At 32.9% G+C, this 17,229-nt stretch overlaps 2 protein-coding genes across 2 annotated transcripts in view; both read right to left on the bottom strand.

The window, feature by feature from the left end:
• The window catches only part of LOC106122061 (uncharacterized), a 377,450-nt gene that overhangs the window by 258,324 nt on the left and 101,897 nt on the right, over positions 1-17,229 (bottom strand). The gene's annotated exons all lie outside the window — the stretch shown is intronic.
• On the bottom strand, positions 2,712-7,374 carry LOC106122058 (slit homolog 2 protein). The gene has a single exon (XM_013317908.1). The coding sequence runs from the start codon at positions 7,207-7,209 to the stop codon at positions 3,175-3,177; it is 4,035 nt and encodes a 1,344-aa protein (XP_013173362.1). The 5' UTR covers positions 7,210-7,374; the 3' UTR covers positions 2,712-3,174.

Below are 17,229 nucleotides of genomic sequence, written 5' to 3'. Positions count from 1 at the left end.
ACCGGTAAAGAGGTGAACCGTTATAAACTTAGAATTTTATATTGGTATTGAAAAGTTAATCTACTAAAATTATAAATAAAGATAAATTAGTTAAAAAAAGATGTTTGGTCAAAAGATGAATTATTTCCATCAGTCTTTTCATGACCTAAAAAAAGGGTCTTGACAAACAGACGGACGAACAACAAAGTGATCCTATAAGGGTTCTGTTTTCCTTTCGAGATACGGTACCCCAAAAATAATGTTATTAAAAATTAATGAGTATAAAAATAGAAAAACATACTATAACTATGAAAACCCAATCGATCAATAGCTATCAATGTGATAAAATACTGCTATGACACATTTACCTATTTATACAAACATATTATAATTATTTCCAAGGGTCTTCCAACAATCAATGAAAAGCACACTTACGTCAGTTTGCGGTACTCGTCCACGTATTTCCATGCAAACGTACTCGATATACGTTCCTGTATAAATCCACAATTGGCCACCTAGATGCAATCTAACTACGAGCAATCTCTGTTGTCTTTGTGCAGAATATTACCAACAAAGCAATCGCTATATTTACTAATGCGTGAAAATTTGTTATTGTGTTTCATTTTTAGATGTAAGATGTTATGTCTGTAATATTGAATTTTTTTTTAATCTCGAAAAGATCTCATAAAATTTAAATCTAGATTATCGTCATTTGGTTAGTACAAAGCTCTTTGTGAAAAAGTTTCAAAGTTTACGAAAATTTTATTACATGCATAAACATCATAAAAACCACCGCTAAAAGATTTTCTAGCTACCGCGAGATGTGTTCAAGGCGTCCCGGCGCTTTGTGAATTGTTTCTTTTTGACTTGAAACACTAAACCCGTTATTTTTATATCCCTCGGGCACATAGCGGGAACGTTAAACGTTTCTTGTGGTAATTCACAATTTGTTTAACATCAATAAATGTAAATGAAATGTAAAAAAAAAAAAACAAAATAAATTAGATAAAACATACTGACCACAGAAAACACTCACACTGTGTAAATATTGATTTATCTTTTTTATTAATGGAAATTTCCATCTATCCATTATCTTATCATCTATTTTTGTTTGAAATAATCTTTGCGGTTTTCCGGAAAATTATTAATAAAAATATGATTATCACTACTGAGGGTTACATCTAGAAAAGTAAGACAGAACAAACTCTCAAAGTTTGACTTTTCAGTCATAATAAACTAACACATAACTTTTGGATTGATTAGTAAAGTTAGTACGAGATAGAGTTGTTCTCTTTACCTAAATGGCTTCCATACAATTTTTACTTCCTTGTAGCTAGTTTTTAGAGGAAAAACAAAGTTTCAATAATTAAGGTATATATTTGGTAAATTGAATTTAACTACAATGTATTAAGTATAACACTGAAAGAGTAATCGGTGATTCAATCTACAATATGTGGGCTAATCTGATCTATCGATCCGGAAGCGATTGACATTTAGCAGGCTTCATGTTCCAGATGGACAATCCAGATGGTAAAGACAATAATAGTTTGTTTTACATGTTTTGCAGCCAACCTTGATTTACATGTAAACCTGAAGTGTCCAACCTTAAAAACCAATGGGTTTAAAATAGAAGAACTATCATTGGCAACCCGAATGACTCATGTATGCAGGCTGTTTTTAATAAGGCAAAACTAACAGTAATAAGTTTATCAATGCTTGGCATTTTCAGTCATAAAAGCAAACACGCAATACAAAGGAGAGTGGCTTAAAGTTATTTACTTCTAAATAATTTATGTTAATTTTATCATGTTACTACTACTACTCTTTCAAATGCATAGCGAAATTTGTCTGCGGTTAAACATAGCTGCGTTGTCATTTGTCTCAGAGGAAACGAAACAGTAACCAAAGCGCTGCATCAAGTACTTGAATCTTCAACTATCTTTATGTAGGAAATTACGAGAAATGTGTTCCTTTAACACTTTATCTTCAGCTTTCTATAATATGCAAAATAGGGACATCTTGAGAACAATTCTTTTTTATTTTTAAGCAGTTTTTTCTTCAGATTATACAAGGAACATACACAGAACGTTAAATTAACAATAATGTTATATATAATTCTTCTCCATTCGTTTTTCTATATTTTCGTTTTTATAATTGTATTGTAATTTAAAAGTAATGACATCATTTTAATTAATGTCAAAATCATTTTAATAATTAACATTTTACTTTGTAAATAATTATTTCTTCCGAACATTTTGTTTTCACGTAATAAGACATAATTAAAATCATCCAAAGAAGACGTTTTAAATAAAAAGCATAATGAGTATAAAAACGTCAGTATAATTTATTACGGCTTCAAGATATCTTTGTACATTTTTATACAAAACAATAATTTTCATTAAGACTAATAATTACAATCCAAAAATTACATTTATTTTCAAATTTATAATTATTACATCTAATATCACGATTTAGCTTAATTATATTATTAAATAGGTACTCAAGCGACACATCTATGCCAATATAAAACAATAACATAGCAAACATTTATTCTTATATACATTGTTTATAATACGATTTGAAAGCACATTATTAAATGCAATAATATATATTTAACATAAGTAAATAAAATATATCAACAAAATATTATGTAATTTATATGCAAAAAAAAAACTACACACATAAGAAAACATAAGAAATTATATAAGTACAAATGAATAAAATCACTGCAACTTGACAGACGACAAAAAAAAATTATTACAAGACTTGATTTAAAATTATGGGTCTTACTTAATTCTCGTGACAATGGAGTTTTTAATTATTTTCTTAATACTATTTGGTGTTGTTTTACAGTGAATAATATTCGAATATGTCCATACGAATAAACTATGTAAATACAATCAATAAATTATTTTTATATTAAAAAAGTGTTATTCAGACTCAACATTTTCACGTGAACTTTGTACAAAATATTGTATCATTAAAATTTAATACACGTACTTACAATTGATACTTTATAGTTCTATTACGTATGCAAAAATTGACAAGAATTTATTTATGAGCTGATATTTATTTACAAAGTGTAAGATCACTTAGTGATCTGATGTATGAGGATTGTGCATTACAATAATTTGAATTATATTTATTACAAAACGTAAATACGAAAAGCATGGAACAAGAATCGCTTAATTTATCTCATACGAAATACGTGCGTCCTTTAGCCGAACAAGAGCCTTTTATAGAGCGAGGTGTGGTCGGAGAAATGTCCTCGACTCTAGAATAGACGTGACCACTACTAGGGGATAGCCTGAGGTCATAATTAAAACGAGAACATGTCCTGTTGTCGATCGACATGTAACTATTGTTAGAATCGTTCCCTTCACCGTACGTGTTATTATCAGAGGAAGGGGAACTTTCGTTGTGTGACGACTCTCCGTCGTTCCTTTTGCAATACTGCAATGAATTCGTAAAATTTGTCTTTGAGCAAGTATCGTTTGAGACAGGCATTGTGGTATACCTTAAAGTTGGAGTAGCCCGTAATGATTTCTTAAAAACGCTCTTTTCGGAGCTTTTAACGGTTATAATTGTGTCAGTGGAATTGAGCAAAGCTATGAATCTGTCCCAAAACCGTGGGTCATTCCAAGATAAATTCTTAAAATTATCTAATAAAAATCCGAGCTCGTCGTTTATTTGGTTGTTATCAACTATCTTAATGAATATTACCTTATTCAAATCGCTACGATTTAATGATTTTAAATAGCTATAAAACATGTTCTTAAAGTGAATGTCACACAGATCGTTACATATAAAATTAGTTGTGAGAATTACTAACAAACGTTTAGTTAATTTAGGAGATTTCGAAAAACTATCCAAGGTTAATATATTCAATGAGGATTCATTGAGTGATAGTTTTTTGGCGGTCATTTTTCTTAACTCTATCTCAGACATAATATTATGATAAGTAAATTGCGTATCTTTGGTATTGCATATCACGTAATAATCGTACATATGATTTGGATTTCCTTCTAATATATCCACGGTAGCGCACGACTGTTCTTTGAACAAGGGTACACCGTATTTTGTATACAACCAGTCACTGACGTCATATCGGAAAGCGTAGAAAATCGCACCTATGAGACAAACAAGAACAACAATTATTATAACACCACAAATAATTGCAAAATAGTTGTTAGGGAGAAATAAAGATGTCGAAATGATCTCATTTTTAGAGACATCGGGATCATCCATTGAACCCATGTAGTCTTTACAATGACTTAAAACTGAAGCGATAGTTATCTTAGTTGGGTTACCTTTGCTATCTGTGCATAGCATTTTTTCTGGGTCACCAGGATCTCTACGCAGCCATGAATCTAGTTCAGCAATACTTTTACAATCGCAGGAATACTGATTACCTTCTATGGAAACATGTGCAAGGCTTTTGGATGAAGATGCCAATAATTTCCAAGGGAAAAAATTTACAAGCTTATTATCGTCGATACGAAGAACCGAAAGCGATTTCAATGATGAAAAAGTATTATTGGCCACATGTACAATTGCATTGTGATCTAAATATAACTCGTTCAAATTATTTAGATGTAAAAATTCATCACCTTTTAATTCGACCAATTTATTATTTTCCAAATGTAATACTCTTAAAGAATCTACTCCTTTGAATGTTTGATTGTTAACTTCTTTTAATTTTGTATTATTTAAATAGAGTACTTGTAATTTCTTTTTTCCAATAAATACATGATTACCTAAATTACTTATATGATTTCCATCTAAATATATTTCAGTGGCATCCATAGGTATTCGCTCCGGGACTTCTGTATATCCCGCATTAGAGCAATCAACAACATTTGCATTCCATGTTATATCATGATAGCATTTGCAATTATTTGGACAAATCATTTCACAATCGCAAGCAACAAAATCACAACAATGACAGAGGGCGAAACAATGGCTATCGTAGGGACAGAGAAAATCAGAAGGTGACATGTCTATAATCATCTTTTTCTGTTTTGTACGCGAGTGTACGAGTGAACAATACGCTTTGTCTAGATCTAATACGCGCGGGTACTGTCGACTGTGGCTTAAATAATTAATACGTTGAATCCATTCCATTGAGCAGTCACAAACAAATGGATTTCCGCTTATAAAGAACTCGGGTAAATCACTATCTTCATCAATTTGATCTAAACGAAAGGCATTCATGTCAACCTGAACGAGTTTATTATTATTTAAAGTGACTAAAGAAAGTCTTTGTAACTTGGAAAACGTAGCGACTTGAATATGTTGAATATAATTATCATTTAAATACAACTTTTCGACTGTTTTCGGTATAGATGTTACTGTTAATTGACTTATATTATTATGGCTAAGATCCAATAGTTTTATATTACCATTATAATACAAGTCGTCATTTAAGAAACTTTCGATATGATTCTTATGCAAATCTAGCCATTCTAAACTATTAGGAAAACTTTTGAAATCGAATGATACTATTTTGTTCGCTGACATATTGAGCCAAACTAAGTTGTTAAGAGTAGAGAAAATTCCATCGAATGACGTTATCTCATTTCCATCCATACGTAGTAATTTAAGATTAATATTTTTACGAAAACACCCGGGAGTTACGTGTTTAATTTTATTTGACGCCAAATTAAGTACTTGTAATTGAGGTAAATGTTCAAAGGTGTCTTCATTTAAATAAGTAACTTTGTTATCTACTAGCCGCAACCCGAAAAGCTCTGTCAAGCCGCGAAAATGATCTCGGCTTAGGTGGCTTATGTTGTTGTTTCCGATGTCCAGTGACCTCAGAGACCGTAATTTGCGTATAGACGAGGGTATGGACGACATCAAATTATCATTCAATCCCAAATCCTCTATAGTTGTCATGTTATCAAAAGCATTTTCATCAATATGTCGTATTTTATTATTATCAATAAATAACTCATGTAGCACGTGCAAATCTGTAAACAGGTGCGTGTGTATATGGGATAGTTTATTGTGTGACAAAGTAAGGGAATGCAAATTTCTTAACTCTTCAAAAGCGTGTTCCTCAATACTTGTTATATCATTGTGCTCTAAGTTTAATTTTTGCAAACTGTTCAAATCTTGAAACATATAACGATCTATCTTTGTAAGTCTATTATATGAGAGATTTAAAATTACCATACGCAGTAACCCTACAAACGATCCCTTATTAATCCACTGACTAGTTAGTTCGTTATGTGAAAGGTCTAATGTTTGAAGTTGGTCTAAACCTTCGAAAAGACCAGGCGGCAACACGTTTATTGTATTGTTACTTAAAATTATTTCCTTTAGAGATTTGGTATCTGAAAACAAATCAGGCGGAATCGAATTGATAAAATTACTGGATAAATTTAAAACGTGTAAGCCGAGAAGTCCAGCGAAAGCTCCCACTTCGAGACTCGAGATAGCATTGTTTTGCAAAAACAATCTTGACAACGAACGAAGCTTCGAAAGACTATTATCAGTAACAACAATCAAATCATTGTAAGACAAATCAAGTGTTTCTAAAATTAAATTACAACTTCTTACACTCAAATTTTGCTCTCTTAACGAGTCTGAGAAACCAACAGTCTTTATATTCTGTAAGTGATTTTGACTTAAATTTAAAGTTTTTAAACTATACAACCAACAAAACGTCTCTGTTTTCATACTCCATATGTTGTTATCACTTAAATCGAGCTCGATGAGTTCATTCAAACCTGAAAACGCTTGTTCGTGGAGCTCCATTGTCATAGCGGACCATTCACTGTTGTGTGTCGTGACATGCAACCGTTTCAGATCCTTAAAGTTTTCGAAAGAACGCGCTGGTATCTGCCGTATCTTGCATTTGTCAATGACGAGATCTCTTAGTTTACTCAAGTCGCTACTTTTTCCGGAATTTTTGTCGGTTTGAGTTGCGAGTGTGCTTTCGAAGAAGAGGATTTCGCTGCATTGCACATGCAAGGAAATCAAATCGTCGAAATGCGTCCGGCTGATGTTCCGCAACAGATGCTCCAGACTGCTAATAGTTCGGATCTTGCAGAACAGCACTGCGTTTTCCGGCGCTTCCGCTTCGAAGCTGCGGTAGGCGCACTCATGAGGCATCTCTGCCGCGGTGCTCCTCTCAACAACATGACAATAGAATAACACATACACAATGATACGATTAAAAGTTCTTCCTTCGAGTCTATTCACAAGAGTTTGTTTTATTACCATTTTACAGTCTTTAGCGTACTATAGTAAGACAGCGAAGTCGGCTGTGCCATTTATAATGAGGCGAAGTGCTCGATCGCGTCATAAATATTCACGCAGTGGTAACGACATCGCGAATCGCGTGGCATAGTGGGGTCGCGTTAGTAGCGAGCGTGCGGCTCGAACGACGGCGGGCCACCGACTGAGCGTCGCTACGAGGCTCCGCCCCACGACGCCGACGCCCCGCGCCGCCCGCCCGGCGTCTAAGGAAACTTCATCTCATATGTATTATCAAGGGTGCATAAGCCGTTGAATTATTTATTCCCGTGCGGGTATATCAAGCGTTAATTATAAACAAAGGTCTAAATGTAACTTAATGTGATTTTTTCGCATTTTCTAATGGGCAACTATACTTTTTAATTAGTCATTATAAAAATAGTCCAGTTCAGAATGAAATGTTTATAGATAGTTAATCTTGTTATTAATATTCTATTAATCTCAGAATTCAAACACACTTTACAATCTACACATTTTTTAAATAATTTAGCAGAGTTGTCGTCCGCCAATAAACTATTGTGTCATAATTCTAACACGATCGTGCACAACTATATTTTATTTTGAATCCATAATTATCTATTCGTACCTTGAAATCATGTCAATATTGAGTTACCTATTGCCTTTGTTAAGATTATTTGCTCTATAATCTCTACAATATTCTTTTGTTTCTCAACCACACAAAAATGGAATAAAGAGAGGAAAACCGTATTCTCAAAATTTTTGTTATTTTTTGTAACTTCGCAACTAAAAATGAGCAACACTGAGTGCAAAACTGTATATTCTCGGGTATTTTTTTAAGACTAATACGTCGACATCAAGAGCACCTGTTGTGTTGCTAAACTTTACAAAACTTTTACTCGGCCATCCGCGAAAACGAGATAAAAGCCTCGCGTAATAGTTTCAGCGACACCATATGCTGCTAAAGTTAGCGTATTCACTTATATTAAGGGCCATAAAAACGATTAAGCCAACTTTTTTCACTTATTATACGTAGAGACTAGGGATGTTACTATATTCTGGGTTTCAAAATAAAAAAAAATAAGTAATCATACAAATTTAAAAAAATTATAAATCCGAAAGTCATGATAAACAGATGCATATTTGTTAGAAGCTATCTCCGGAACGGCTTAACGAATCTTGACGAAGGCACAGATGTAGTATATGATCTGGAAGCATACATGGCTAGTTTTAGGAATATTTCTAGGATTGTACGAACAGGTGTAACACAAATGCTTTTACCACAAAAGTGTAAATTGTAAGACTCCTTTTGAGATGAATTTTACGCAAATATTTGTGCATTGTTTCTTTCTTAAATTAAATTTAAAGCATCAAGTCTTTGAAATATTAATAATACGGCTATGAAATATCTGAATACAGTTAACACTGAAGAAAATCGTGTTTATACCATAAATATTTATTGAATTACATAAATTGTGAAACTACAACCAGTCCTCTAAGCAGTTCTTATCGTATCTCGATCGGGGATGAATTTATTATACTTCTATATGTTGATGATATTCTTTAACGAGAACCGATTAAAATTTATCGTATTCAGCCAGCAGTTTGTGCTATCACCTATTTAACATACGTTGAAACTAGCTAGTTGTTTAACTTATCATAATATCTTACCGGGACTATAAAACGAGTCGAAAATGCATGCACTTTATAGGACCGGATTTCAATCTTATTGTTTTACGGGCACCACTATTACTGAGCCTATAAATAATTCAATAGCATTACAAAAACTAAACAACGCTATTCAAAAGCGAGCGCGTAATTACTGAGTATCTGAGATGGTACAGGACTGGTCAACTATCTCACCCATGGGAACAGACGGCCATGTAATTGGCCAGTCGTAATTGAGATATGCTAAGCCTACACAAGTATGCGGCAATTTGTTGCTCGTCATATCCTTATTCCCGTTGGACCACACGCAGAACTCTCAACGCTTCGAACGAGTTTAATTTATAACGACTATTATACTTAAATAAACTTTTATGTCATTCTAAGCGAAGCTGCCGTTTCTTGCAAAATTAAATTATAGACGCGACTGAAATGACATTTAGTGACTAAGGTTTAAAGTCCCTCAACAATAAGAATATATGTACTTTTTGTTCAGTCTTATAATATGTGTAACTAAAATACAGAGTTCAAAGAAAGTGGGCACATAAAATGACAAGGTCATTTACGTCAACGATTTAAATGATGAAGTCGAATTGATTTATAAACCTACAGGTTGGTTTTAACGTAATTGTATCCACCGCTACAGAGCGTTCAGGGCGATTACAGTGTGGGCCGCACCGCCCCCAGCAATAATCGCCTTGTTGACTGCAATCAGGTGAGAGACGTGCATTATCGATTATATTTAATCCATCCCACGTGCTTAAAACACAAGCAAGAATAACCTAATCATTAAATAAACTAACCATAACCGAAAAATGTTATTAGTTAAGATTCTATCCCAAGAATGTCACACTTTGGTACATAAATACATACGAAAACATTAAATACGAATTAAAAACTGTAGGAAGTTATTATGTCCTCAGTAAAGGGCGAAAGCAGACTCAATGATCCCTATCCAAACTCATAAAGCTAAATTTCATTAAAATAACCGTGCACACAAAAAAAAACTATCGACATAATTTCTAGTCGTTCAGTTGTACAAGATGGCACAGCACTATGTACAAGAGGTAAAAAGGTTTGCATATTAAATTTGATTCGCGTGTTGGAACAGTTTATTTTTTGTTAGCACCGGGAAGTGGGGCCGGCCCTGGCGCTTGTCGTTATTAACCGTCGACGACCTAAACTTTTGATGCTACGGTCCGTTTTCACTAAGTTTACGAAAGAATATTAAAGATAAGCATAAAACCCACTTCATCCTATTTCCTATACATTCATATACAATTAATTAAACATTCTACCAGGATGGACAGCCAATGAAGCTAAAAAAGCCTAACTTGTAATACACGTAGGTCGAGAAAGCGTAGGCAGGCAACTCACAAGTTTTGCCAATAATACTGGATGTCGTAGGATATATAAGTGTACATACGGGCAAAAATTGTCGTGAATTCTCTATAAATTTATTTTTAATAAAATCATATCCACATTATTTCCAACGTAAATGTATTACAAAGTCAGGCCACTTCTTAAACAATATGCATTTTTAAATAGATTTCAGAACTTTGATATTTCAGATATGCATGAGATCTTGTCTCTTTGAAAAGAATTTTTACATTTTTTTGGACCGAGTTTTTATGACCTTGGTAAATATCACAGTATCATGCTATTACTCACCCGAACACATGACAAAGTAACATAATCAAGCCAAATAATAAATGGAAAAACAAATCAATGCTCGTTTATAAGACTTATTCTATTTTTGCCTTAACAGCTCCAATACAGAGAAAACCATACGACATGTTTTGACCTTAACAGGGACGCTAGTTATCTGTCATAATTTAGTGTAACTTATGTTCAGATATTGTTGTCGATCTATTCTTAATTTACTTTTGGCAAATGACAACAAAACAGTGTCGAAATATCTTGCACTAAATTAAACGCTAATAGCGCAGTGAAACACGCGGTTTCTATTTATGAACTGTCACTTCAGATTTCATGATGTAAACCAACCGTTTCTCATATATCAGGGCTAGAGATCTATGCATGAGAAATACTAAATCCAAGCACATCGTCGCCATTTAATAAACGAGACACATTGCTTCCGTTTTAATTAATTAAATAAAGTGACATATCCGTTCAGTATGTCGATAAATTTTATTTTATGATTTTTATACTCATAATAAACTAATAACAGCTGAATTTTGAGAAAAGGAAGGGACGTTAAAAAGAAATTGATGATCTGTGTAGGTCTCTTTAGTTGTATTTATGACCTGAAACTAATTTATTAACGTTTTTCAAATGATAAGTAAGTAAAAGTAATAAATAATAATGTCAATCTGTTACTTCAATGTGGTTTTGTAAAAATAGTCAGAACTTAACACCCAATTTGACATCCCCTCTCCGACCATGACAAGACTGTAATGAGAATTTATATTTTCTTTATTATAAAACACGCCCACTATATCCAGGCCCGAACAAAAACAATCTTTACAAATAGAGTGCCTCCCTATTCCGTTTTTGTTTACATAGATCTCGTCAAGATGAAAAATTAAATCGTCTGTCAGAATCGTATCCGAAATGACAACTTAACGTGTGGAGGATCTTTGTTGGAGTATACAACTACCAAATTAATTTTACATCATGATTACCCAATGTAGCATTTAAGCTTAATGCTTTAAGGACTTTATTCGTTTAACTATAGTTAATATGAGCGCATAATTATGTTGGCGTGTTACAAAATAAACATAGTGTAAATTAGAGTTGGGAGCATTCGGTACAATTAACATATAGAAGAAAGGCGAATGGAATCCGACAAGTCATTAGTCATGTTCTGGTGATAATCTCCAAATAATACCGTTTGTTGTTCGAGTTCCAGTCTTGTCACTGTAATAGTTAATTTTGGAAACAAACAAAAAGACAATCGAAATTCACCGACAATTATGATCGTTTTTGCCATCTGTGCTTTTAGATAATTAATATTTCAATGAAAAACAAACAATTAAACATAACAGCTCATTTAAACCTGCATTACAATAAACGTGCAATACTCGGTAGAATAGGTGATTTAACAAATAATATTTAACAAAGCTATCACACGGAGGTAATGATTAATAATATACAAAAAAAAATTACATTTGAAACCAATGATGAAATAAATAGAGCGTCGGTGGCTCAGTGGTCAAGCACTTGACTTGCAATCTGCAGGTCCTGGGTTCGAATCCCGCCATGTACCAATGTGTTTTTCGATTTCCGATTTACATATGTACATTTATCCGACGTTCTTACGGTGAAGGAAAACATCGTGATGCAACCTGCACATATCTGAGAAGAAATTCAAAGATATGTGTGAAGTCAACCAACCCGCACTTGGCCAGCGTGGTTGACTATGGCCTAATCACCCTTAACATAGGGTAGGCTCCGAGCCCCTCGGTGGGGACGTATAGTGAGCTGATGATGTATGTATGTATGTATGAAATAAATTCACGAAAAGATAGCAGCATTAATGCGCTTCGAAATACATAAAATACATCGGTCAACGAACCGATAGTTAGATGGTCCATATAAATAAACGCAATTAACGTAACACAGTGGCTTATTCAAGCGATAAAGTCAAATTGTTGCACGACAGGCTTATCGCTGACAAAACAACAAATTACAGCAACGGTTACTGCTTACTGCATTTTACTGTCATTCCGCCTGTTTGCGCGATACCAATGAATTTAAAGAGCTTTCATTGTTTATATACTACTAAAAAGTACATGAAATGTACATAACCTGTAATTATAATTGAAAATAATCATATCAATAAAGGGCATAGGCATGTAACCTTAACTTTCGGCTAAGTTCGTTTTATAATTACGTAAAAAATAGCGATTTTTTTAATTAGTAATAGTTGGTGCCCACGAATGTGTGCGCAAAATTTAAAAAAAAGTAGTAATAAATATATAGCCTGTATCAAATATCAAAAAGAATTTTTTAAATCGGTTTAGTACTTAGAGTATTTTGCAAACAAACAATTTAATCTTTTCTCCTTATATTATATTATGAAGTATAGATGATAAAAACATTTTATTATTCATTATTATTGGCGGCTGTGTAAAAAAATTGTAAAACGACATTAGCTTGGGGCTGAAACTGTCCGATCACTAATTGATTGATTGTATAAAATTCAGATAAAAAAATGGAAACCAGCCAGAGTCCGGTAAATAACAACATAAAATTTGTATAAAAGAGTGCAAATAGCTGTCGTATAATGTTACTTTCTTTTCCTTGTTATTACATTTTAACCTTAGTGAGCGTTATTATTATTAGGTACTATTTGTATCGGCACCTATTTTATTTCATAAAGAAAAAAAATCGAATCTCATTTTTTTTTAATTTATTTTTAATCGAGTCACTAATAAAGTTAGCCGTGTCAACTGCGTAAATAAATATAAAAGCAGTTTATATTACCAATGTAAACACAATCGGATTACTCTGTTATGTAGCAATGTTAAGCTCTGTAGTAAAGTAGTGTCATTTGCTATAAATATAAAATATATGGTTCTATATCTCGAAATTTTCATGAAACTTTTTATCAATACAAGTACTGAAAATAATACAACACAATAAAGACGTTACTGTCTTAAATTAACGACATTAAAACAAGCTTCTCTTATTCAAGATAAGGCTTGTGAGGGGAACAAATTGGATGAGGTTATACTTTGGTGAAACAAGCTTTTATTTTAGTTCAATAGGAAAGGTTTTTTCTTTTTATATCATAAGGTGGCAAACGAGCAAGCGGATACCTGGATTCGCCGAAATAGCGAAGGGAGGAAAGATATCGGCAGACGGCGGAGGGGGAGCACAAAAAAAGAATAACATTGTATTTACTTATATCTTTTGAGTAAGTAAAATCAAATCTTTATAAATATTTTATTAAGGGGTTTGAGTTGTTGCATAACGTCATTCACATTGTTGGTGTATGATATTCTTAATGTCCTCTAGCGAAATTGGCCTGTAACTGGAGTCACGTTTCGCCTATTAGTCCGCTGTACTTATATTAAAGTTTCATCGCGAAACGATCAATAGACCACTTACCGTTGCGCGGGGAAAATATTTTATGGACGATGAAAGTGGTCCGTGACTTCTGACTGTGGTAGAACGCGAGACAGACGGCTTAACGCGGAATTGGTAAACGTATTGAAGAGTGTTTGATACCCAAAGTCACAATCAGAGCAGCCAGCCGGTACCAAGTACTAAGCTCTGAGAACCTCTCACGGAGGTCAAGAGCTTTGAGATCAATAATATGTTCCACGAAATGCTATCGGAAACGGAAAATTATTCTGATTTGGTTTGATACAGTTTGAAAACGGCTTTTATATTTACTGTAAATATTTAAGATAGTAAACGCATCGTACTTTTCTTTACAGTGCTCCATTTTGTATGTATAATAATTACTAGTTATGTATGTCTTTGTCGTAACGATTCTCAAGGTCAAAATTACTTACAGACGATTGTAATTTGTTTTAGGTGCCAGCGTTTCAAACTTTTACCCAATCAGCATACCGCCACCCTCTTTCAATATCAAACACATATTTGCTTATAATACAGATTAACTAAACATGAATTAGTGATGCGTTGTTTGAATTGTTATAACGTTAGTCAAACAAGACGTAAACTCTTAACTAGTACCTTGTTAAACAGTTCGCAACGGAATCCCTTCAAAGGTCCTTTATCAGACTAAAGTTCACAACAAATCTCTCGCTAATAAAGCATATTCGCTCCAATTAAGTCTGAAATTTCGTAGTATAAAATTTAGTCTTAACAAAGTATAATCTATTGGGTCATTAGATATGAATTATATCCGATTATTAATTAACTTTTAACTCAGTATTCATATTTATATTAATCTATAATTCACACTTGATACATATCTAAAAATATGAATGACTAAAATTATTCTTTTTGTGAATTTCTCAACAGGAAATAAATCAAAAACTTAAGTAGATTTCATATTATGAAGGCATTTGTAATCTAAATTTAACAATACATATATTCTTTCTTAATTCAGGGATTACCAACGTCAAAAAATAAGAATATTCCAAAATAGGTAATCCAATGATGCATCACTGGATTTATATTACAACTTCGTCTCAATTTGTTTTGACGTGAATCCGTGTCGCGTCGAAATTTTACTGCATATTACGCACCCGTATACGTTGTGCCAACGTCGCATTTATTCCTCATACATTTTTTTCTCAGTATAAAAAATAAGGAATTTCAAGACAAAGGCAACACAAAATGTTTCTTAAAAATAAATTAATATTGTATACAGATGTCAAGAAATACAATTTGATAGCTGATAGCTTAGTAATTATTTGGTAAATTGATTAATAATACTACAATCGCCTAAAGCTAATTATTATTATTGATACGAAGCTACGACAAATATTTAATCGAATTACCCGTCAAAGATAACACTATAACTCAGTTGTCGTGTGTCTTCCACCCTTTGGGATATCTTCCGTCAGTGAGTGTTACACAAAACATCCATTAACGTATTAAATAAACTGCATGCTTCCAGTAGAACAAATACTTAGTATTGTTTCATATGAGTTTAAGAAATAATTGTAATGTTTTTCAAACAGGCTCTTTTTCCTTACACTTGGAAGATTTTTTCGATATGACTACTCGTTATTACTATGTTTTTACATAGGACAGAAACACTTTTTTATGTACATTTTTTTATTCAAGCACAATTTTATTCTGCCGAAATTACCTACTCTATAATATGTATACTTAAAACTAAAATAATTTAATTTCTATGTATTATTATTTTTCTTACTTACCGTGGGTTTCTGGGACCAAAATGTCTTTTGACAAAAAGACGATATGTTTTATATAGAGATTATGGCTACAGAAACCAACGATAAATGTACACACTAAACTCTACTTCTACTTATCTCGATTGGTAGAAACTACTAAGATCGTCACATAAACTTACACATATAGCATGTATTAACAGCAATGCAATATTTTGCGTGTGCAGCCGTCACTTCACATAACAGCTTTTCATGGTTGCGTAATTCGCAATGGACGGCTAAACAAAAAAATAGGGTTGACAACGACCTCTAGTCATTTTATTCAGGGGTGTCATTTATTACAATGTAGTATATATTTTATTTTCTTAATGCAATTAACCTATTATTTTTTTAATTTAGAACAAAAGGAGAAAAAGGTTTAGGATAAAAGAACAGTCATAACTAAGTGAGTGAGGAATCTCCATCCTTATTTGATGAATGATTTTTGTTCGATTGAACAAAAATGACATAAATTATGTGACGAAATCACTATTCAAATTAATACATCTTATTGATAATTACTTTGCAAGATACAAATAATAGAAAATTTGCGCCTAATGCATATTATCTTCTTTAATGAAGATTATTTGAGCCACATAATACTTCTTTCAATGTTATATTAAATCAATGGTTTCGTCTCATATACTTTTTACGTTTATTAAGCTGTGTGTATATGCAAATGGTCGCTGTCTTACGCTTATCGAAAGCAGAGTTTGCTCAGTCGGGACGCGTCACGTTATCTCGCAGTTGTCGATATTAGTGTTAGCTTCCGATGACATCGAATGTTATACGGATCACAGTCGCAATGCTATTGATTTTGAAACTACGAACAGTCAGAGAATTAAATTTGCCTCCCGCTTAAGATCCAATATCGTACAACAAGGTGAACCTAAAATAATTTTTTTTTTGACCAAAATGCATTGACGGTGAGTTTGTCTATTTTGAAAAAATAATCGATTCGTAGTAGTTTACACGTGATTTCTATAAAGAACCTCTAAGCATACAATGACTTCATTGTACAGTTGCATACGTTAATATCAGTTAGATGTCCAAATCCTTAGCAATAATGCGAGATGGCCATGTGGTCTACAAAAGCATATTTACAAAAGATTTATGCTCCCTTTAAAGTTCATCTAAATAAAGACGTTCTTTAAGTTGGTCTAAAGAATGTAGTCATAAAATTACATAAGACAGCTAAAGAAAAGTTTATTGTTTTCTTTTCTTTTTTTTCGCCAAAATTGGATTCAATTTTGATATAAATAATTAGGTAAATAGTTTTACATAAAAGCTACTATCAATAAAAGTGGGTTTGGAACAAGGACCATGGTACAGACAATTAAACTGTCTCCCGAGGGAGGCCACTCTTTGAAACTACTTTGTTAATTTATCTAAAACAATTAGAGTATCGCGCAACAACACCGGGGTAAGGCAATTCTATTATTTTACGCTCAACTCTAACATAGACGGTAAATAGTGAATTTTCCTAATGAATACATTAAAATTAATCGCACTCGTTTACAGCCAG

This window comes from Papilio xuthus, unplaced genomic scaffold, assembly GCF_000836235.2.
Source record: "Papilio xuthus unplaced genomic scaffold, Pxut_1.1 DF826933.1, whole genome shotgun sequence".
In the NCBI taxonomy this organism is placed as follows: Eukaryota; Metazoa; Arthropoda; class Insecta; order Lepidoptera; family Papilionidae; genus Papilio; species Papilio xuthus.
Note: the sequence above shows the minus strand (reverse complement) of the source record. Positions and strands in the feature narration are given on the sequence as shown.